Source organism: Thermobia domestica, chromosome 3 (genome assembly GCF_964235325.1).
Source record: "Thermobia domestica chromosome 3, izTheDome1.hap1.1, whole genome shotgun sequence".
NCBI classification, from domain to species: Eukaryota; Metazoa; Arthropoda; class Insecta; order Zygentoma; family Lepismatidae; genus Thermobia; species Thermobia domestica.
In genome coordinates, this window is record NC_137456.1 from 285288151 (window position 1) to 285313394 (window position 25244).

Genomic DNA, 25244 nt, shown 5'->3' on the forward strand with positions numbered 1-25244 from the left:
GCTCATTAATTACTAGTATCCATTCGTGAATATCTCTGGAAAATAAATATTTTAAGAATATTTTTCTTGTTCATCTTATCAAATTTATTTTGAATTATATTATTTTTTACCTTCATTCTCAGTTACTCGGAAAATTCCGTGACGCACGCGCAGAATTTCGCTGCACGCGCGTTTGAGAACCACTGATTTAGGCATACCTAACTGGCATTACTTGTACTGAAACTTTCTTGATGTAAGTACTTCGGCAAATATGAACTTTGTAGATTTCTTATTTGGGCACTACTTCTTTTCTTGATGATAATCAAGAAATCTCAACAAGAATTCTTTATTCAGTGTTTTAGTCTTAGAACCCTCCCACTAAAGAAGACGGTGTTTTCATCAGTTGATTCAAGTGTCACGTGGGTGACTGCACCTGTCGAGTAGGGTCACAGTATTAATGACAAATATCCGTTCAGGAAAACTCTTAAAGATGGAATTAACGAAGCAGATTCATGTACGATTTTTTTAAATATTCGATAATAGTTTGTAAGTTTAACTTCTAAAGGCAAATTTTGTTCTTTGTTTTCAGTTACTTTGAATAAACATACAAATGGATTTTGAATATCTAGTACTGTCCTAAATCATGTGATTCAAATATATATATATTCGTTATTTCAGTTAGTGCATAATAATTTAACAAAATTCAGTGAAGTAGTACATAATGCAGCAGTAAGTTTGAAATGTTTCCAATGTAAAATATCTGGATAGAGAACTCGAACCGCTGTTGTATTTCCGTCTAGAGGAGGAAACTGGTAAATTTCTTGTATGTGTTGATGTATTGTGGTTTCGATTAATCATGAGGCAATTTCAACAACTATTTACAGTATATAAATAATAGTAAATTAGTATAATCCAGTTGCATGCCATCAGTCTAATTCTTTTTTCGCATGATTTTAATAAAACGATAAAATTTAAACGTACTTAATAAAAAATCAAAAGTAATTTCTAAAGAATTTTTTTCTTTCACTAGAAGTGTGCTATGCATGCACAATCTTGTACATTGTTTTCTTTTCTTTTTTTAATTTTGGTTTTTATGTGTGTTTGTGTTTCTAAATATGTTTCAAACTGCCACTTTTCACATTGTTTTTTAATTTTATTGGTTGCGTAATATTTGGTTGCGTTCTCTCTGTTTTCTGTAATAAAAAAGATAAATAGTCAGGGACTCTTTAAGTGTATAGCCCAGTAGTGTTTGTTCCGAGAACATAATCTTTAGTATTGTTCAAACGTGATTACAGTGTCGGTTGGTTGTAGGATTTGGAGTGTAGCGTCCCTTTTAGCACCAAAGCTATATGAGACGTAGATCTACAGCTTAACGTGGGATTCGAACCCAGGTCTCTCGCGCCGAAGGCCACGTCTGAACTAAAAGCGTTAAATACGAGGATAAGTTAAAAATGATCCACATTGTAGCCATAACTTCTCTTAAATTGGTCATATTGACCTCTATCCTCTTTTATTGTCATGCTGTGAAAGTTTGATCCTAATTCTTCCATTTGTCTTCCTTTTGTTGCAGATAGATCATGGCTGCTCCATTAGAAGTTTGCACCGAAGAGGAACAACGAGTAGTGATCCGGTTTTTGTGGTCGGAAGGTGTATCAAGGGCCGCAATCCATCCAAGACTTTCGGCATAATACGAGAACAGTATCTTGCTGCAACTTGCTGCAACGAAGTGTCTACGAACGGATTAAAATATTAAAAAATGGTCGCACAAGTATTATGCATGAGGAAGGAGCTATAAATGGTCGTCCGGGTCCTTCCTCGTGCGTAACACTTGTGCGACCATTTTTGAATTTTTCATGAATTTCATGAATAAATTGCGGCCCCTAATACGAGTACATTTTCCGACCACAAAACCGGATCACTGCTCGTTATTTCTCTTTGGTGCAAACTTCTAATGGACCGGCCATGATCTGTGTTCAACAAAAGGAAGACAAATGGAGGAATTAGAATCAAACTTTCATAGCATAACCACAAGAGCATAACAAAAAAATAAACGAGTCAGTATGAACAACGTAAGAAAAGTTATAGCTTCATTGTTTATATTTGACTTACCCTCGTATGTCTGTTTTGTTCATAAGATAGATTTTTCCTTTCTTTCTTAGGACCATTTCGTATGTTCATAATCTTATCGTTAATTGACTGGCTTAGTCCTCAGTTATGAGATGCTATAATGATGATCAGTAAACATACGTGGATTCGATCCCTGGGTTTTTCATCAATAACTATTTCATCATTCACTAACATTTATCGGTTATAATTTTAGTCTATGATATTCTATGGACATTAAACTAAAGATTTAGTTTCATTTTTGCAGTCCTTCGTACAGTCCGCAACAAAAAACCTGCAACATGAGCATGTAAGCTTATTGTGAAACTACGCCTAACATCGCAAGGAATGAACATAACGTCTAAGTGGCACGAATCACGCCAGGAGAAACCTCGGCGTCCTCCCCTGCACACTTATTTTGGAGCAAAAGACTTCGTCGTTTTACAATAAACTTACATGCTCATGTTGCAGGTTTTTTGTTGCGGACTGTACAAGTCCTGCCCAACACGTTTGGACCTTGCCTGCCATCAGTATACACTTTGCTTCATCATCATCATTCGTTTCCTAGGTCAAACAACAATTGAATGTAATAGTTAAGTAGTCAACAAACTATTTGATGTTAGAGCAGTTTCTTTAAGAAGTACTAGAGAATGTAGAAATATGGATTACTGACAAAGTGCTAGATTTTGCCAAATAATTTCTGGCTATACTTAAAAGTAATTTACGCATCGAAGTAGCTAGCAGTCACAAGATTGTTGTAATGTATGTAGATTTTTTTTAAAAAATCTAGTATATGAAGTACAAATACGTAGCTGTTTTGGTATTATGGACATCAAATAAACGTTTGCAAAACAAATTTTAACGTAATTTTAACCTATATAAAGAGGTTTGAGTATTAGTAACATGGTCATATTAATGATTGAAGATTTTTTTCGCGTTACATTGTGCAGTATTCTGTTAGTGATCCCAAGAAATCTCTGTAATAAATCGATTTTTTCACCATGATAACACTTGTCTAAGTTAAATCACTTTTCCTTTTCAAGTAAATGAAAAAAATGTAGCTATTTGCAACTCTAATTAAAGTGGATAAAGACAAAGTATCATATAAATGTGTTATTTTATCTGGGCCAATCCTCTAAAATTCGTTATTCCATTATTTACTACTAAATCATTTAATTTTTCTTTCTTCGTGAAAGTCAATTGTTTGTAATCCTCGCATTCAGAAAATCAATGGATCTCTTCTTTTGGGATATTTCAATAAGGAAAGAAAATAAATTTAGGTGAAATAGTAGTAGGAATTCAATGCTTAATGAAAAACGTCCTTGCATTTTGAACCAAATGATACGGCGCACCACACTACAACATTTTTATTTATTCGAGTATATAGTAATCCTTTATGTAAGTTTCCGTAAATTTATCGTATTTTCTTATCGAAATGTTCCAGAAGAAGAGAATCGTCTATTTTTGGAATACGTGAATTATAAATAATTGTGATATTTTTAAAGATATATATATATATATATATATATATATATATATATATATATATATATATATATATATATATATAGCTATAAATGGCTTCCTTCGTGGTTATATAAAATCATCGTTAATTCAGCTAGTATTGTACATGTGTGTTCATGAAATTCACATCTCAGTATTAATATTATTTTAATTCATTACACATATATTTTTAAAGTAGATAGTGTTTCTTATAAATTTAAAATGGTTCACTACCTTTAATTATACATGAATCATCTATATACAGAAAATTTAAACCAGGATCGCGTTTCTAATTGTTTCATAGTAAGATTAAACGTTGTATTAGTTAGTGAGATACAAGTATATTCGTTTCGTCTGTGTTGGAGTGAGGAGAATAAAGTGATTAATGAGGCCTAACAGAAAGAGACAGACGTGTAGTATAGCATTTCTGGAATCATATAATGCAACATGTATTACCTCTTTATCTATAAGTGCGCACTGAAGGTTATGTAACTATTGGTTCATAAAAAGTTTGAGTTCTAAAATGTTTACATTGTATCAATTAGGAAGTGTCATAATACATACTTTCGCCCATTCTGAGCGATCTCATGATATACACGTGAGCCATGGATACCTATGCGTTTCATGTTCGTAATGAAAAATGAAATGAAGTTACATCTGTAGTTCAGGGTCCTACGGTTATTCTTTGAACGTTAAAGAAGGCGAGTGTGAAATGCATGCGCATGATGGTAGTTAGAGTTGAAAAACACATGTCAACTTCAACAAATTAAATCACAGCTATGCACAAACTAAAGAATTATTAGTTCCAACTTCATTGCATTTGTCATCTTCAACACACATTCAAATGCAAATATACACTAAGTAAAGAATTATGGGTTCTACTACTTCGTATTTCTCAATTTCAATAAACACTCAATTACAGCTATACACAAATTAAGCTAAGGCGTTATCGGTTTTCGTTTTGTACCGCTTACCAACTTCAATGCATTCAGTTGTATCTATATCTATATCTATCTATCTATATATATATATATATATATAAAAAAACCTTACCGGTTTTCACTTCGTTGCTTGTTACTAAACCACATTCCTTCATACGTATTTTTATCTCTCACTACTACTACCACTAGTGTTTGAAGTTTGGAGTGGGTACTGGGAGCGTAACCATGCCAGTCAGCAGGAACGTACTCAAAGGATGGATCTTGGAGTCCACCCCACCGTCAGAAATCCCGATTTTTTTCCAGTAAATTTAGCCTAGGCTTAATTTTAAAGGTGAATTTACAAATTTTAATATAATTTATCCCCATATTGAATTTGGATCCCTCCTGAATTAAGTTTCCGCATTCGTGCTAGCTAGCCACAGCTGAAAAATATATATCTTTAAGGCTTCACCTTCGTCAATGCATTTGTGACATTAAGTCGTTTTTATTTGATTCTTTACTTAGAAATTGCTTGTTTTCAGATAGTGAGCCATTTTAATGATAATTATCAGTAAAACTTGTGCTGTTGTATATTAATAATTATAAATCAAAGAATATGTTAAATATTGATTTGTCATCATCAACAGAAAAGATAAAATGAAACTGTAATCTAATAAAGTAGTAAAATGTTTTGACAATGCTGTGAAAAATAAACCCCCACAACTTAAAAATAATTTTACGTCTATGATAAAACAGTATTTTGATAAATTAAACCTACGTAAATATACATAATAAACGTTTGTAGAAGGGAGTTTTGTAAACAGCACTCTCGGCAATTTAATCCATAATGACGTAAACTGGTCATTGACAGTGGCATAAAGCCTAAAAGAGTTCGTTTTGAGGTCTGAGTTTATCAATTAAGATTGGATGAAACCAGTGCGGTCTATGTAAATAACCCTGATTTAATACATTAAAGAACTAACCTGTATTGTGCCGTAATATTGACTTGACACACATATTTTCGAGAGCCGTTCCGGCTCTCCGTCAATTACACAATGAAAAAGGAACGCAGATGTCGAAGAAGTCACATTTTTATTTGTCCTTATCGATTTATTTAGACAGTCATTCTTTATTATTATTATTATTATTATTATTATTATTATTATTATTATTATTATTATTATTATTATTATTATTATGCAATAATTACAAAATTTGAATGTTTACATTTTACAGTAATTTTGGGGTTGTTTTTTCAGCTGAGAAGTATATCTTGGTCATGTTATGATCAAAACATTACTGATCCAATTTTTCAGCTGAGAATTTCCTGTTCAAAAGTCTGTTTCCTTTGTTTTAGGGCACTCTTTTCTGTAAATTTTAATACTGTCTTTTGTTTTACGTTTATTTGAAATGTAAATAAGGCGAAATTTGCGTCGAGTAACTCGTAGTTGATTCTTTTTCTTCTTGCTTATTTTGCATTGTGTTGTATGTGTTGCTTTAATTTATGTCACTTGTACCAAAGTGTGCTTTGTAGTGAAAACTATTGCAAGAGACTTTCAATCGTTGCTTGTGTGAAACATGAATTCTTTCACTTTCTCTCTCTGTCTTCTATTTTAGGAATAAGTATAAAATATTTTATTATTTTCACAGGTCCAGGAGCAAACAGTTACACGTAAAGCATCAAAGCTGTCAGCTCTTGAGCAGAGATTGTAGGTAGAGATCATTTATAAATATTTATGTTTACTAAGTGAAGGTGCTGCTTACTTATGTATGGTAATTTAGTTTCTCTTTTGTACATACATATTTATCATTGCTTGAACTAAACAGATACATTAAGTTTTTTTTTTCTTGTTTTTTTTTTTTTTTGTTTGTTCTGTTTAAATGTATTTATTGAATTTTGTAATAATGTGAAATCTTGTAATTTTTGGTTTTGTGGAAAATAAATAATAATATGAGGAGCAGTCAAATGAAAACCGAACACCCTCTCTAAAACACATTCCTCGCAAAAGTTGGCAACACTGCTGTTATTTATGGATACTGCCATCTCTCGGGAGGAGAAATGCGTGGTGACAACTCACAGGTACACACAGGTGTTCATTTATTGCTCTATAGGTGAACGTAGTGAAAAGTATGTCCGTCCAGCATAGAAATGGAGGAGGCAAGCAAAGAAGACCACAGAGGTGTGGTTCATTTTTTGGTGGCTAAAGGTGTTCATTAATCTGCACAATCACATCAGGAGTAATGGCTCGATAGGCCTGTTCTGGGCGCGAATCGTCTTGCAGTGGTGTGCGTCCTTCTCGGAATCTCTTATGCTATTCCTGCACACCTGTCAGTGACATGCAGTGTTCGCCATACACAGCAAACATACGACGATGAGTTTCACGTGTTCCAATACCCTTCAGCGCTGACAGACAGACTGGGATGAACACGTACATAATAAACTGCGTGCTGTCACACCTCAACTTGGTATTTGGGCTACGAGTTCTCGTCCTTCACGGCTCGAAGAAAGATTAGCACGCTTGCGTATCGGGCATAGCCATCTGGCCCACAGCTATCTTTTGCGTGGGCAGGATTCGCCTTTCTGTGCTTTTTGTGGTGCATTACTCACCATCCGCCATCTTCTCGTGGAGTGTCTTCCTCTTTCTTCTGAGCGAGCCCGCCTTGGGCTACCAGCTGATATGCTTGCCTTGCTTGAAGACGATGCCCAGATGATCCTCAAAGTTTTCTCCTTTCTACAACATGCTCAAGTTTTGACTGCTTTATGAGAGCATTTTTCATATGTTTCTGAGAAAATATGCTTTTGTTCTTTTTAATTTCCTATTTTTAATGTCACAGATGGGTGCAAAAGACCTTGCTGTCGACGCCCAGTCCAACTCTTTCAGTCAATCAATCAAACTGGAATAATTTGTCCATATATTTCGTAGTTGCTAGCATGACTTTTTATCGATGAGTACAGAATTGTTCTTGAGACGAAATAAAAACAGCTCCAGAATTACAGAAAACAATTGGTAAGAACTTGAATTAAATAGGGTGTTCGGGCTAAATTTAAGGACCTAAAGATGTAGATCTTTCAACAGCCACCTTCTACCCCAAGGTCGATGTTTGATCGAAATGAGCCTAAGTCCCCGTTCAAAGATCGTCGCTGAAGACACATTCAAACACCGTCACATTTTAGGAAAATTTAGTGTGCATGACAAGGAATGTCCGATAGATTGTAGGCAAGCCGCCTGTTATTCTGGGGATTGTGTACTCCTGGTTCTACGGCATGTTTCACGTTGTTCTGGAGTTCGTCTTTCTTGATCAGATGAGTTGCTCGATCCTTTTATGTCAGGAGTTCGGTTTTACACGTCCTGTAGGAGTGATAGCGGCGGTCCTCATTTACATGCGGACGCTGCAACATCCTTTCCCACGCCAGAGCTCGCATTTCGTTGCCGGGGTCTTTCATCACTTTCTCTTGCAATTGAGTGAATTCTGGTGTTAGGTGGTATCGAAACGTGGTAGGGTGTTTTCCTATAAGCCACGGCTTCATAGTTTTCGTTGCACCTTTATATTTCATGTCATGTCGCTATTACGGTGTTCACGCAGCATTGAGCAGCAATCTTGATAATGGAATTAAGATGCCCGGTACGTATCATGATGGAGCAGGTAACTCTTTTCCAATGTTCCATTAGCTTTCACTCGTTCCTCTTGACATCGTAGGTATTTCTGAAACAACAGAGTAAAAACATATTTAAATTCCGATTCGATATACGTATGTAAATATACATACAAAGTGTCTAATTGAGCTCGGACATGATATATATGCCTGAAATGTTCCAGTATTAGGAATGTAAAATGTAAGTAATTATTACCAGAGTTGAATTATGGGTTAGATCACTTTTTAGTGGGAAATATTGGCATTATGTAAAAAGTGTGAAGGCGTACCTTATTCTGCAAAGTAAAGTCCATTATATTAGATAGTCGTTTGCCAGCATTCCATGATAGCCGTAATACCATTGGGCCGATTTGGATGCCAAAAATTTGTCTACATCGTTTTTCAGATAATCAACTGTTTTTTTTAGCAGTTGTTAACACAGAGTGAGTCGTCTTTCGGCCTGTTGCAATATCAGTTCGTGAAGCATAAGTCGAAACCATCTCCAGACAAACCCCAGTTGACGAACATGACACATGATGCTTTAAGATGATCCCATCTGTGTTGCCAATTGACATATACTTTTGTTTGGATCGATCCTTACAATCTGCTCCAGGAAACCTAGTTCGTGCATGGTAGCTGGTCTCTTGGTCCGAGGTTTGTTCTCAACTCTTGTATCGCCTGACGTGAATCACTTGAATCATTTTTGGGCGGTCCGAATATTCACAATTCCCTCTCCTTCCACAGTGCATCTTTTCAGCTTTTACCCCTTCCTTCCAACATTCATAGTAGTATACGAATAGTCACATGATCTGTCTCCACGTTTAACGTCTCAGTATGACTGTAATACGGAAACAGGCGCTGTCTGCGGAATGACTGATGTATAGTCTGCATCATACTAACTCATAGTTACGCTTTGTGCGTGTGCGTAACTGAAACAGTATGATATATTCGGATAGGTTTAAAAAGGAACAAATTTGTGATTCGGTCTGATATTATGAATACAACTGTTTGATACTAAAAATGCAATTGTTAACGCACAGTAGCTTTGTTTAGCTAAGGAGTCCGTTCTTGAGACAGTTGCTGGATGGATATGCACTTTTTGATCCGAATGTTTCATAATGACATTCCAATTACCTGTAAGCAAGTGCACTATACAGTGCAGATCAACCTTTGTTATTTGCAACTTACCACGTATTCTCTTGGTTTGATTTTTACTTCTAACATCACGCAAAATAGCTTTCCCTATTATTTTATGCAGCATCAGCATGTGTGCTTTTAAAAACATTGGTTCAGTTGTTTTTAGAAAAAAAAATCAAACAAGAAGAATCCTACAATTATAGGAATCATATCAGCAGGTTTGGAAGTTGAGATGAATGTAAAGTAAGGGAGCAAGAAGTTGGAAATCTGCTTCATGGCTTCTATGGGATTTTCAGTACTTGATTTACACATAAAGTGTTCTAGTAATCGCGGTACAATGTCTAAACATTCATTAAGACTGCATTCTTCTCAGCTTCAAACTGTAGATTGTGTGTATTGTGTGTTCCTTGCTATGCATTGAAATAATTACAATTCGAAATCAAAATGAACAGATAATCTAATTTAAATAAAGTGTATTCTTAAATCATGTATACAAAACTTTTAAAACACTTCAGATAGAAGGTATCGTTAATTTCATTACATTTCGGAAGGTGATTCCTCATGCTAAACGGAAGTAAAAAAGTTATATAACTTTTTTTACTTCCGTTTAGCATATATTAATTATTTATCAGAAAACATAGAAACTGTGATCACAAACACTAGGAAAAGTACATTATAAGAGCTTTGCTGGACACTTGATGAGATAGGGAAGACAAGAATGAGGAAGAAGGGAAATAAAAATAAATAGCAGAAAATATGCTGTAAAAGTGGGCAGTATTGGAATGCAGAATCACTTGGTAGGTATTCAAATTGAAGGAGGGAGAGTTTAGTGGTAGACAATAAAATGAATGGGAGGAGTGGTCAGTAAGGGAATAGGAAAGCGAAGAAATAACAAATAAAAATAAAAATATAAACTAATGAAGAAATAATAAAAATGAATGAATGAATGAAGAGAAAAATTTAAATTCGAAAAATATAGGGTAAAAATAGTTTTAAAAATACAGATATAAATTAATAGAGAAATTAACAAAATAAATTATGAAGAAGAATAGAAAGTAATAATGAAAACAATGGGAGATAATGCAGTTGAGCACATCACGTTCGTGACTTCTGTATGTTCCAGGCTTAAGTCTTTACAACGACTTTTCGGAATCAACATTGCATTGTAGACCCGTTCACACTTTCTTTAGCCTATGGTTCTGTTCATAACGATACCAGTGCGTAGTAAGCAGAAATGTATTAATCTTTTTATGAAGATTGTACCTTTGAAACAGTTTTTTCATTAAATTTTAAAAAAGTAATAATAAACAGTTGAAAACTACAAAATGATACATGATCTAAGTACTCCTTTTTTGTTACACTGCGGCAATTCGTAATTGCAGAGCATTTAGAACATGTTTCCTCCAAGGCGCTTGGGCAGTCATCTGTTTTAGATCACTGTTACTTCCAAACACTCTCAGTTGATCTTCGCATGCAAATTGATGTGCAATCCATGATCCATGCCCTACAGTGCTAACAAGTCTACTTGAGATTCCTTCAATATCAGCAATGTTTACATGTATTTTTCCACTTCTGCAGCCAATTTAAATTAATGGAAGTAACTGTAGCGAAAATCGTCTCTGACAGCCTATTTTCTCAGATTTACAAGTAGACGAATGCACAGAGATATTTCCTATGACATCTACAGCTAGAAAGATCCAAATCTTCACTGTCAAATGTTACATAAGAAAGCGTACATACAACGCGTTTTATAGCTATAGACACGTATCGGTACGCGATATCCTTCATTAATTTTGCAGCAACTCTTATTTTGATAAACATTGCGTTAGAAAGTTCATTCGTTTTGGAATTGTAGTTTGTGTACTACGTTGCTGACATTTTGACATCAATTTCAACCATTCTTTTTAATTTTTTTCGTACTATTTTTTTTCTCTTTCTTTTCATTTGGCATAAGGAATCACCTCTTAAAGTTAACAGTTATTTATAAATACTTAATGAATCTGAATGTAATTCAAATTTTCTAGTGTATCTATTTTGTCTATATAAAAAAGGGTTCCAATCATTGCAGCTTTCACTACAGCAATTACTCCATATTACAAAGTAAATGCAACATTTCCAAGTGTATATTTCTTTTCTAGTGTGAATCTAAGCTAAGCATATAGAAAAAAATCTGTACAAAAGTTTCATAGTAGATTTCTTTTGTCCTCATTCTAGAGCACCGGAATATGGACAGAAGGATTCCAAACCTAGTACTTTGACAGCGGTGGGATGACAACACGTTTTTAGTCTATGTGTCTTACATTTACTTGTTGGCTGTGATTTTATCCAGGGACCAGAGAGTGCTGTTGAAATGCTGTGAAGGTACTATCAATCGTACATAAACTCAAGAGGTTCTAGAAAGCAATAGTGAAGCATACATTGATAAGGATGAGTCTTTATGTTTTACGTGTTGTTTTCAAGACTTAAGTTGTGTGAAAATAACGTGTTATAATAGAGAAGAAAATATAGTATAGAGACTGCTTTCTGATGTTGCTCTGTTGGAACGTATGTGTGTGTTATCAGAAGTACTTACGTATACTAGTATGAATAGGAAACAGAACAAATATATTCAAATGGGGGAGGGTCTAAGTGATTGATTACCAAGTTGATTTTGTCGTTAACAGAGGAAAAAAAAGTGTGATTGATTATAAAGAAACATACATGTTATAAATGTTAAAAAAAATTACAGGACAAATGAATTAAAAAATGATACGGTATTCGAGAAATAATATGTAAATGACGCCAGTAATAGTCCATTATAAAAGAAGTTACCGCACACTTTACGCAAGTTTATTGGTATTAGAACGGATAAATAGTGTGAACTGATATAACGAAGACCTGACTTAGTTGCTTTACATTCTAAATAAGATGCATCTAACAAAAATTTGATGGAGAATACTACAATATTAACTGGAGCACAAATAGAAGAAATAGTTGCAAAATGGTTCTTGCCCTTGTTTTTGACGTTTATAGCAAAAATTCCTCCTTAAATGTATCTTCGTGTGTGGAAAAGACTTCCGTTTGTTACCTTTTGTCAAAGTATGTGCATAATGATTATTATAAATATGCAATGATCCTAATTTGTTTATAGATATTGCTTTTACTTAAAAAGTTGCACAAAAAAACTTAACATTCCACGGGTAATAAATAATACTAAATATTTCTTTTTTTTAAAATGGAATTCACCTCGTCTTTATTGCTGGGGTATCAGTAGAACTAAATGTCTCAGGAACCCCTTATATAATCAACTAAAGATTTTTTTCTAGCTGAACAGTTTAAAAAAAATGGTATTTTTTTCTTTTGTAATTATGTACTTGAGAATGTTTTACATTTGTAAAGTGTTTGTGGAAAACAGCAGCATTTGTTTAACTGAACATTATTATTTTTTTAAATATTGTATTGGGTTAACCAAAATTTTTTGTATGAATTTTGTGTTTGCGAGGAACAGTTATCAGCGAAATACTGCATTACTGTAACTTCTTTAATTAGATAGCTCCGCTTTTATCGGTGGCGTTGCAATAATTTTTACCAATAGCGTTAACCAGAGTTGAAGGAAGAACATTAGACCATATCTCTTGACATTGTCATAACTATTATATAACTATTGAAAATAATATTTGAATACCAATATATATAAATATTTATCGCATATATCAGAAAGCAAAACGTGTCAGATGCTACTCAGCTTAAAACTAAATTAATATTTTCTTAAGGAAAGAGTAATTATTTTGACGTGTTCACTTACAACTGTGAAATAATATATTTTGGTGTGAATGTGAACATGGCAGATAAAAATAATTGTTTCTCAATATTTTTGAAAATCAAGTTCGAACTATCGAGCCAATTTTAATACAAACTTGTACTTCATAGGTACTTTCAAGCTCAAAGATTTCACATTCGAGTGCATTAAATAATAATCTGAAATATAATTTTCGGTAAATATGTACGAAGAGATACACAGATGTTAAAAAGGAAAGATAATTCCTTTTTATTTTATATACAAATGTATTGTTTGTAAGAAACAAGAAAATACCGATTTTGTAATTGTGAAGCTCAAAATTATTATTTTTTCTTTTTTTGTAATACCGGTAATAGTAAAAGAAATTGCATACTTTAATATTTGTATAGTTAGGGACCATTTCAGTATTGTTCAGAGTGATTGCAATGTGAAAACTGTCAAAGCAATGTCTTAAAATGGCGAGTAGAAGCGTGTTTATTAAAATATATATAAAATGTTCTCTTTTTTTTTATAAATATATACGCAACATGTAATAACCCGTTGTGGTAAGTGATCTCTGGTATATGAGTCCTAATTTATGTCTGACAAAGAGGTTGAGTTGTCAGTAATATTTCTTTCTTAAAATTAGTATTTGACATAATGCTTGTTTAATACTTGAGGGAATAGATGATGCATAAAATGAATACGTATGTGAGTTGTTTGTAATAAATATATATATGTATATATATACACCTCTGTTTTTATTGTAGGTATGACTTTATATTAAGCGGTCATATGTATGTAAATACACAATGTGTAGTATATGTGTATATAATATACTGGATATTTCATTTGTACAGAAGTCTACTGAAATAATCCTGAATACAGTTTGTGATGAACATAAGAAAAATAATAATGATAAACTTTCTTACTGATACCGTGATTTCACAATTTAGGCAGAAAATGTTTAATATTAAATGAAAGCAAATAACACCGTATATATGAAACAGAATGTCGATATAATGCTTGTAAAAGGTTTTCAATGATGAATTATTTATTTGTCGTTGTAGACTGGTAAGGTAATTACTACACGAGATAGTAATGAAATATTTTAGTGAGTGTACCTAATGTTGAAATATTATCTATTCTATATAAACAGTTAAGAACGAATTATTAAAAAGTGTTTAGTAAAGAAATCGTTACAGTTATGCATTTCTTGTTGCTAAGTATATAAATATCATACATCATATTCATAAATATTCGATAAACTTTTCCACCTATTAGTTTTTCTTTCTGACGAGTAAGATTAGTAGAAGCCCTACACGGAAAATTGACGAAAAAAAAAAATACATCTTGAAATATTAGAGGGGAGACGGTTTAAGAACAAAAGAAGAAATGTTGAAACATTAATCCAAATTAAAATTGTATATAACTTATGCAAGAAAAACCCACGAATCAAGAAGGCAGAGGATAATCAGAACCTTGGCGTAAGTTGAAATGCAAAGAAACATATCAAGAGAGTTAAGAGCCTGACTTATTAAAAGTAATACAAAATTTACTATTTTTCTTTTGCTTGTTCTTCATAAGTGAAAGGAGATAAAATGAATGCAACTTACCACAATCATAGATAATTATTATTGTGGTAAGTTGTTATTCTTCAACAGAAAATAGGAACCTGAAGAATTTTCAGTGTTACCATCCGTAGAAATTACAGTGTTGCAATTCATAGAAATTAGTGTTGCCAGAATAACAACTTCCCCAAAATTTAAGTTAAGGCAGCGACCAGAGGAACGAACTCAACTGCATTTGATTACGCATCATGTTGTCTTGGTATCCTGTGAACTACTTTTTAAATAGCATTATTATTTAATTTTAATAACTATGTTAAAACTGTTTGGTTTATTATAAAATAAATATAACTATTATTTAATTTTAATAACTATGTTAAAACTGTTTGGTTTATTATAAACTAAATATAACTATTATTTAAAAGTAGTTCACAGCAACCAAGGTAACATGATACGCAATCAAATGCAGTTGAGTTCGTTCCTCTAGTCGCTGCCTTAACTTAGATTTTGGGGAAGTTATTATTCTGGCAGCACTGTAATTTCCGTGGATGACAACACTGAAAATTCTTCAGTTTCATATTTTCTGTTGTAGAATAACATTATCTATGATTGTGGTAAGTTACATTTCATTATCTCCTTTCACTTATGAAAAGCAAGCAAAAGAAAAATTGAAAATTTTGTATTATTTTTAGTAAGTGTTTTGTATTTTACGTGCTATTAAGAGAGCAAGTATCATGGGCCATTAGGGATGAGCTGTTGTTAAACACATAAATAGGTGGAAGACTATTGAATATATGCACGTACTCACGATACCATTAGCTCTTCGGTTTCTTGCCCTTGGTAAGAATTTATCCTGTGCTATCGGAACAGAAAATATAGTATTGAAGAAAGAAAAAATACTATACATATAATATAAATTGAATATAGGTATCGTGTTTTTTTGACTTGAAGGATTTTTCTCATTTGCACTAAGTAAACACTAGGATCCGACCTCCTGAACAGCTTTTCCTATTCCGTAGTCTAGAGAAAGCGTAGTTTTTGTTACCAGAAACTCTCATGAAATTATTCTGAAAGATGAATTTTTGAATTATAAATAAACAGGAAAATAAAAATAACTAGTTTCTGTATTGGAAAATTAAAGAATATTTTGTCTTCAGCTAAAAGTACGAATTGTACATGTGCACTGTATTAGCAGTTTGTTAGGAACACTCGAATGTATTGCATATTCATCTATAGTCTGTAAGCCATGAGTATATCTTACTTGGTATAAGAAGGATTTTATAATACATAAATTGTTATAATATGAAAATATTTATTTAATGCACACATACTATTTTCATATGTGGTCGCACAATAACAATACATTACTCAGGAAATTTTAGTAACACATTCTTCGTATTTCTAGGAAAAAAGTAAGAATTATTTGATTTCAAAACTTAATTCATAGCATTTGTCATTATTCATAGCGTTCTAATAATCAATAAAAGGTATTTTCAGGAAAGAATTTTGTCTGTAACTTACTGAAAGAGAAACAAATGAAAAATATTTTTCTGAAATAATCATTTACCTTAATATAAAAAGGAAATTGAAGCAAATACGCGATGAGATAAAAGACAGAAAAACTGATGCAGTCTGCAAAATTGTGTACGTAATTCACAAACCGTGGATAGATCATGTACAATCACAAGCAAAAGTACATATGTACTGAAAATATTCCAAATTTAGTGTCTTTATTAACTATGAATTTCACACCACAATCGCATACTACAGTACCGCCAGTTCAAGTCCAGTCATTATCCATACATTTATGACACCTGAAAACCACATCACATTAATCACTAGTGCCGACTACCTTTGTAATGCACCCGTAACATACATGTCGTTACTGAGACTTTGTGCCCATTACACGCGTCTTCCATTATATTCTTATTAGAAAACAAATATCCCAAACATTTTTGCGACTCCATTTCTATCGAAATGGACAGATGTATTTTTACTTAGCGAGTTCCCATTTTGATTCGGCGGGTGCAGTAAAAAGTGTCTGTAACTTTTTACCCAAACGTTTAAATTTAATTTTCCATTTCCATCGTCTAACATACGCACAAAATATGTCAAAAGGTGTACCAAATTAGTCAGAATATAATATGATCCGAAGGTTTTGCGATGATTTTAATAGACAAATAAAAATATTACTTGACATAAAATATTACACATTGAATATAGTATATAATGGAAAACTTATCAATTTATTTTTTAAATTTTTATTATTATTATTTATTTATTTATTTATTTATTTATTTATTTTTTAAGATTTAAATCTTAATCTATGCATCTTATTCTGGTGTTTACGAGAAGCATATTCAAATCGATTTGAATATTCAGTGCAAGCTTAGTAAATACATTGATAGCAAATTTTAGGTATCAATCAAATCGAAACCATAACGTGACGCATTATCATTACTTGTCCCCTATATACGTCTAACCTAGACGATTTACGCAACGGCATATCATCATCGAGGGATACAGATGGCAAAGTTCTACATGGAATGCAATCTTTTTTTTTTTTTTTTTTTTTTTTCTCAAGTGTAAAGAGATAGGCTGTGATTATAATAGAAGTGTTATATATATATATAAAACGAAATTGTTTTACCACTTACAATATCGTATACTCGAGCCACTTTTTTGGTCAATAATGAACTTGTAGAGTATGCTTTTCGGACGATTTAGTTCCTTGAACAGGAAAGAAAGCGTAAGTCAATAGTTCAGTCAATCCATACTTACAGAGAAAAGAATGTGTAGGGAGGGCTATGGTAGAGATTACATATGTCCTGACATGTTGAACTAGTTCATGCTCATCAACGCATTTTATTGGCCACTACCGTAACTATTAGGTGTGGAGACTTCACAAATCGGAGCACATCGTAAAAGATACGTTAAAAATGTCTAATGAATACCTATTTTGTATCTGCTTGAATCAAGACAATTGTAGGAATGCATAATGAGTGCCAGGTCAATTCCTGTTTATCTTTCCAAAATACTTTAATCCATGTTAACATTATTATATAAACTTGTAATTAAAATACACCTCTTAGGTTGCCATCATTTGGTAATATTTTTGTTCTTCACTTTTACTACCTTCAGATAATGTGATTATTGGTATATCTAAGAGAAAACACGTGCAGAAAGATAGTTTATTTCTGTAACATCTCTAAATATTTGATATAGTACTAAATAAACTTTCTTAAACAAGGTGAATGTTCTGATCATCTTAAAATAAAATGCAGAATCATATATACATATTGTGTTTTCTGAAAATTTTGTATTTTTCAAATGCGGTTTTGCAAATAGGGTATATATTACTTGTATGCCATCTTGTAAAATCATTGAAATGTAACAAGTCTCATTAATACTTCAGTTATACAGTATGCGGCAAAACAAACAAACAGTACTGAAATTCGCGTACGGATGGTACGCAGGTGCAATGTGGTATGAGCTGCGAGCGCTACGTATGTGCTCCGTTGTGTGAGGACTAGCATAGTGTGTAGTTGGCGCGAGGACAATAACAAAGGAGAAGGTGTTTGTTGTCGAGCATTATTCCCGCTCATACTGCGTAGGGCAGCATCTCACTGCAAGAAATGAGCGCGCACGTCTACTGTATTGCTCTGGAGTGTTAACTATGGTATATGAAAGATGAAGATTTCATCAGCAACATATGGTTCACTGATGAAAGCCATGTGTACCGTGATCACTACATTAATCGACAGTTGATTATTGACTCATTCTTACATGATTTGCGTGGATTTTCTTGCGCCAAAAATATGTCGTTACAACAACAATGGATGCAGCAAGAGGGATCTACTTCCCACATTGCAAGTAAGTCACTTGTTCTTCTCTCTTTGGACATCACTTGATTTCCCATGGAACGTATTTTCCATATCTTTCTCACTCTCCTGACTTTACGGCTCCGGATGCCTGCATATGAGGTATGCTGCAGGTAACAATTTTCCGAACAGATAACCCCCTACCACTATACTAGAGTTAAGAGAGGAGATTCGGTCATTTGTTTTGTTGTTCCAGCAACCCGTGTTCCATAACATGATCATCGATCTTAAGGAATGTGTAATGCTCAGCATTTTGAATACATGATGTACAGGCGCGATTCCTCTTATATTTATAATATATGTTGAGTAACATTTAGTTGATATCCATTTGACATATTTCATCATGTTGTACAACAAATAAATAAATGTCAACCATGTGATTTCAATACAGTTTGTTTTCCCGCATACTGTAATTGTTTCCATGTTTTCACAATACCAAACCACGTGATCACCTGTTTAGTAGGAGTAATAGCAGAAGGTAATCTATTTTGGAAAAACACAAGAGAGCTCCCCTCGTCGTTAGCCAGTTAGCGTACGTGACTTTGGTATGGGAGACCTGGGCTCGATTCGTGGCCGGAGCTCATGTGGTTCGGATCCCATGCTAAGATGTATGTCCATGTTTCATGTAGCTTCTCTGTTGAAAGGGACGCTAATCTCAAAATATCAAATCAAAAAACAAGAAAATCACTTCTGAACTGGCGGGTACTCAAAATACTAATATCTCGCTTTCACGGCGAAATTCTTTACCTTTTAAGTTAGCAACGATAAAGTTAGTTTTTGTGTTATTTAATTCTTGAACTCTCATCTAATGTGACAGCTTCTGTCAGTAATTTTGTAAAAGCAATCCATTATTCTAGTAGAATACAAAATGAAATAATTTAGAAATATGTTGTTGCATATAAGATCTGAATCTGTAATCTATCGTCCTGACAATGTTTTTACCCATAAAAGATCAAGTCATGTCTAGTGTAGTTTTTAACATAACTAATTATTTCTCCTCCTCCTCCTCTACTTTGCTGTCCTAATTGTAGTATAGCACTTGGGTCCGTCTGTCTTCATCTTCATGCTTTCGGATGATAGAAAGTCACACAAGAAAAATGTAGTTTAACAATTGTTGTTTCTGCATCTGTGCCATAGAATAGGTTCCGTAGTACTTTGGAACAGTTTATAAATACATATATTTTTTTCAATGTAGATGCAGGCTAAAAAAGAAAACCCATACACATTTGTTGAGCGTATGTTATTACAGTATTTTTTTTCCTAGGAATTTTATATGTATGTTGTAGAGTGTCTTCCAGAAATGAATAAACTTACTGCATTTCGCGATATTGATAATGTGAATTGTGATAGTAGCAATGCAGTAATTGTCTTTCTTTTGTAGGTGCGTTGCTCATGGTGCATAATATAGTATATTAATCAAGCAATGGTGAGAAATTGAAGGGTGAATATTTCATGAGAAAACTAACGAAACTGTCATAATGAACATATGTGAAGAAATTTGCATCTTGAAGTATTTATTTAAAGCGCTCACCAACGGTGCAATCACTCCGTGGTTCAATCTCAGGCCACGGTATTTTATTGTGGACAATATCGTGTGTCCATGGGTTTTCTCGAGTTTCTCCCCTTTCCTTCCGTATTCCACTAATTCTTTCATAAACATTCTCTTCCATTAGTGGCCCGCCTCCTTGAGCCAACAGGGCATAATAGTGCGACGTGAAAAAAAAACATTTAATTTTCATTTCAGTATTTATTAGCTGTAGAACTGGCAAAAGTGTTTTAATAAATTTGCAATATAAATCATACCATGTAACTCGAAGTGCAAATAGAAACATTACGAAGTTACACAAGAGATTAACAGATCTGAATCCTTGTGACAATTTGGCTATTAAGTGACAGCTTCAGAATTTGAGCTAACAGTTTCTAGAATTTCAGCTAAGGTTTTAAAATATCGCGGTTTTAGATGTACGAGGGCCGTTCGGAAAGTAACCTCCGGTTGGTTAAAAAAGAAACACCAAAGTAAATACGAAGAATTTATTATATACATCTGAAAACTACTTTGCTCTATTTTTGAACATAGTTTCCATAAACATTCAAGCACTTATCATATCTCTGCACTAGCTTGAAATTCCATCAGCATAAAAATCTGCTTGTGACCGCATCTTTCAGTTGATCACCACCACTGAGATACAAGCCACTTCTTCATATGCATGGAAATTTGTGGAAATTCATCGGAAAGCTCCGAGACAGTGAAACGTCGATTTTCACGAACTTTTTTTTTTTAATCAATTTTCTGAACGAGTTCATCAATGACCACTAATGGCCTATCACTCCTCTCTTTGTGATGAATGTTTGTTTGTCCACTTTTAAATGAACGAACCCATTCACGAACAACTCCCTCACTCATCACACTTGGTCCATACACGGCACAAAGTTCTCGATGAATAGCTGCTGCCGAATATTGTTTTGTCATAAGAAAATGTAAAACAGCTCGCATTTGGCGGAGTTTTCTGTTGCAGGACACATTTTGAGACCCTACAAAAGTGGAACTAGTGATCAGACAACCCTCCCTCTACAATGGCTGGATACAGACTGCTCATGTCTGTACAAAGATGGTAGTGCTGCCCCCACTATTTCACGCACAGTGACCAATCGGCAATTACTTGCCGAACGCACATCGTATGCACATTATGTGTTATGTATAGTGTACATAAATTTGTTTTGGTATGTAATATTCACTCTTCAAATTTTGACCATGACTTAATGAACAATCATTATACAAGCTCCTCCTGTCATCTGTCAAAGAACTAAGTCAGCAATTCTATTTATGTATATGTTGTGTTTCCAAAAACACATGTATTTACCGTTAAACGTTGTGTACTTACTTACTTATACCAAAATCAATTCCAAGTTAATTTATTAAATGCCGTTCTGTTATATATGTACATAATATATATAAATATATATATACAAACATAGATAAATATATATGTGTTTTAGTTTTTGAAAAATCGTTAGGAGAAATATTAGAAGATAAAATCATGTGTTTAATGTTTATATGTTGCATTTATTTAATTTAAACAAATGTATGTATACTTTTATTTTCCGCGGTGTAATACTTCCATGTTACTACACTTAGTGCATAATATATTTTCTGTGGTTGCAGCGTTTATGTTGTTATAACAACCATGAATGAAAGCTTCACAGTCACAAATAGTACTGCATTCAGTGATTAATACTAAACACAGATAAAACTTTGAGCACTTCCACTGATACCATTACAGCTATTGCTATAACGTTTCTGATTTTAAATGTACTTAATAGTGTGACTGTGCCATATCTAATTTTATAAGAAAAGAAAATAATAACATGGGGTATTATATGGTGTTCACAGATGAATTGTATTTATGGCCTGTGCATAAAGACAATTGCCACAATGTGATGTACAATGAATTGTGCTTTGTGATTAAATATGATTAATTACAGTAATATTTTATAATAAGCTATTGTATTTGTGTACAAATTCTAAGAAAAAAGATTAAAAATCCATATGTTTCTATGTCTTCTAAATTCAATAGACCATGAACAACTCCAGGACTTTTTTATCTGTAAATACTGAGTGTGAGTGTGTGTGTTTCAGCTTTTATAAAACTTAACTGAGTGGACATAGAGAGAGAAATTGACTATCTTTCGTGCTTCGCAATCAAAAAATGCCTGCTGGGGAGCCAGCAACCGATCATCGTAAGTGGAGAAAAAAAAATCTCACAGTTCCATTAAGCAAATGCAAAGATAGTATAACAGACTTGAAATTTACATTAATACCTTCGAAAAGTTCACAAAAAGAACTGGAAGCTCATGAAAAGAAGCTCACTTTGTAGTAGGGATGCAAGGGCGCGAAAGAATGGCTTATTAAAACGGTGTCTATCGGTCACAAAAGTCATGTAAAAGTCACGAAATCAAAAAACGGTCATGAAAGTCAAGAAAAAGTCACAAAATTTAGCTTTTGGGTCACGATTTTTTCTTATCTGTACAAATGTAAGTATAGACTGGAAAATTTTGTTTTATAAACCGTCAAAATTCACCTCCAAAAATTTCTATGGTCGGCTTTAGGCGCTGCAAAATCGCAAGCAAAGCACGTTTCTGTCGTATACATGAAAATTCGGCCCAGTTCACTCTTGAGAATGTTACGAAATTTCATGATTTGGGAAAGAAAAGGTCACGAAAAGTCACGAAACATCATTTTGGAAATTTAGTAGACACCCTGTAAAAGAAAAACAGTTTTTCCCACCGCTTTTCTTCCCTGGAAAAGAACTAACGATCGTGCCATTAGTAGGGTGACCATAAAATTTTTAGCTAAAAACGGGACAGGTTGCGGCTTTTAAAAAATCATGAGAAATGCGAATCAGCTCAGTGCGTAAAATAGTTCCTGTTTACGTTAGCAACATCTAATACGTATATATTATGTTCTATTACAATATAAATAAGCTATAAGATAAGATAGCATTTAACTTTCAGTTTAATAGGACATAATGACATAATGCTATCTGCACTTGCTCCTTTGCCGTAGCGTCGAATCCTTGATATTACATTCGGTAAGAAATTTACTCTTGAACTGAAGAACCTATCTTCTTGCGAATAGCTTTATTCTTCACGTCTTTCATAAAATTCACTGCAGTTCTCTGTGAAGTTTACCCGTACCAACAACATAGATTTCATTGTTGCAACATGTAAGGAAGATTTTTCACTTGTCTATATGTTATTCGTTATTGAAAAAAAAAAAAAAAAACACGCTCGACAGGAGTGGATGTACAGTTCGCAGCAACATGAGCATGTAAGTTTATTGTGAAACGACGAAGTCTTTTGCTCCAGAATAAGTATGCAGGGGAGGACGCCGAGGTTTCTCCTGCGTGATTCGTGCCACTTAGATGTTATGTTGATTCCCTGAACTGTTAGACGTAGTTTCACAGTAAACTTACATGCTCATGTTGCAGGTTTTTTGCTGCGGACTGTACCAGGCAGGTACACCACCATTCCTATTGCTTTCAATAGAATATCAAACTTTATATTTTCCTCTTCTAATTTACCAAAAACTTGTGTAAATTATTCACTGCAGCTTTGGAAAATTCAAGATTGCTAATAAAACTCCAACTGAACAAAGCAGTGTATATATTTTAAGAGTAAATTTTAAATATATCCGTCCGTGGGGTCACGAGAAAAAAATGACCTCAAATTTGGAATCTTTAAAATGCCACTTATGCCAATAGTATAAGTGTCCAAGCTTGAATACATTTCTGATTGCGTTTCTTATACTAATTTGAGGATCCTGAATGCCCTGGGTGGCTATATTTAAAATTAGTTTCATCAGCTTCAGCATCCTGAAAGTAGTCTAAAAATCACGATTAGAAATGTATTCAAACGTGTTCACTTTTAGTACTGGCATAAGCGGTGCTTCAAAGATACCACTTTTGAGGTCATTTTTCTAGTGACTCCAACGATAGATTTGTTTGAAAGTAGTTCCAATGGATTCAGTATGTAATTCCTTTCTTTCGAACTCTTGCGGATATTATAATATAATATTAGTCAAAGCTATATGAATCTAGTCGACTTTTTATCGTTATTAATGTTTAAAAGTAAAAATTTATTTTTAAAATGGGCCATCCATATGGACGAAATGACCAGTTATAAGTAAACTTGTTTTAACTAATATTTGAGAAATTAGAGGGGATAAGAAGCGCCGAACATGATTGTTCTATGCTAAATAGCTTTATAATTGTATCAAACATTAAAGGAGCAGTTCGACTTAGAAATGCATTTTTTACAATTTATTTCCATTTGTAAGTTGAAAATTCTAAAAGGAATGGTGTTTGTCTGATCGTGATACGTTCAGTCGTTAGCGAGTAATACAGGAAGAAAGATTTTGTGGTGATGTCATGGGTAGTCAAGGAGCGAGAGCAGGCTTACATATACTACAGTGCCAAGCATTTCGTTTGTGAGAGGTGCGGTGGCACGTTCTAAGTGCGGTTTCCTTTTCCAGAACTGATTGCAAAGACTTACAAATATCATCTGCATGTAGAAAATGATATCTGATGGTGGGCTGTATAAACATTTTTATAATATAAAACGTATCCTATAAAGCATGAGTTCAGCGTTTCAAAAAAATCGAAACCAATATGTAAATAGATGGCGGACGAGATTGCTGCAACACCTAAGTACCTTTTCTTTAATCATTCTTCCGATTCCCAAACATAAGTATGTTCATTTTCACGTTTTGTTGCAATTTTTAACGCTGTCCGTATAATTTCGTACTTCAAGGTATGTACAGGAGCGCAACATATGAGGCAAAAATGAAATAACATCTGTAAAGTTTGCCAAAATACGAAAAACACTTCACCGGTTAAATTTCTTTTATTCGCATAGCTGTCCGCGGAACAACTCTCATCACCCGTTTCATCATCATTGTCACATGATACAGAGAAATTAAACGATGAATCAATGTCCCCTGAGGAACAGTCATCTCACTGATTCCTTCTATAAGCCGGTATGTTTCACTCCCTAATTCACATTGTATAGCTTATTTCTAAAGCAGTATCTTCAGAATCACGAGTGACATAGTCTCTTTTACCCTTTAATGCCTCGTCTTGACTACAATCGTCAATTGCATCTTGTACGATATTTGTACGTTGGTAACTGGACATAGATCGGTGCTTGTTCAATGGCTCGGATTTTAAACCTTTCAATAATATATTTGGAACAGCATTCTTTCTC

The 25244-nt window shown here is 33.6% G+C and overlaps 1 protein-coding gene across 6 annotated transcripts in view; it reads left to right on the top strand.

The window, feature by feature from the left end:
* LOC145681107 (phospholipid-transporting ATPase VD) overlaps positions 1 to 22028 on the top strand; it is a 325531-nt gene extending 303503 nt beyond the window's left edge. For 2 of the 6 annotated variants that reach the window (XR_014130730.1, XR_014130731.1), the window contains exons 20-21: positions 6156 to 6278; positions 11491 to 22028. Coding sequence is in view for 4 of the 6 variants with exons in the window: in XM_081752516.1 (XP_081608642.1) it covers positions 6156 to 6218; positions 11491 to 11548 (121 nt within the window). In the remaining 2 variants the exon portion in view is untranslated. The remainder of the gene's footprint in view (positions 1 to 6155; positions 6279 to 11490) is intronic. The other 4 variants (XM_081752516.1, XM_081752519.1, XM_081752517.1 and 1 more) reach the window with 2 other exon arrangements.
* The last annotated feature ends 3216 nt before the right edge of the window (positions 22029 to 25244 follow it).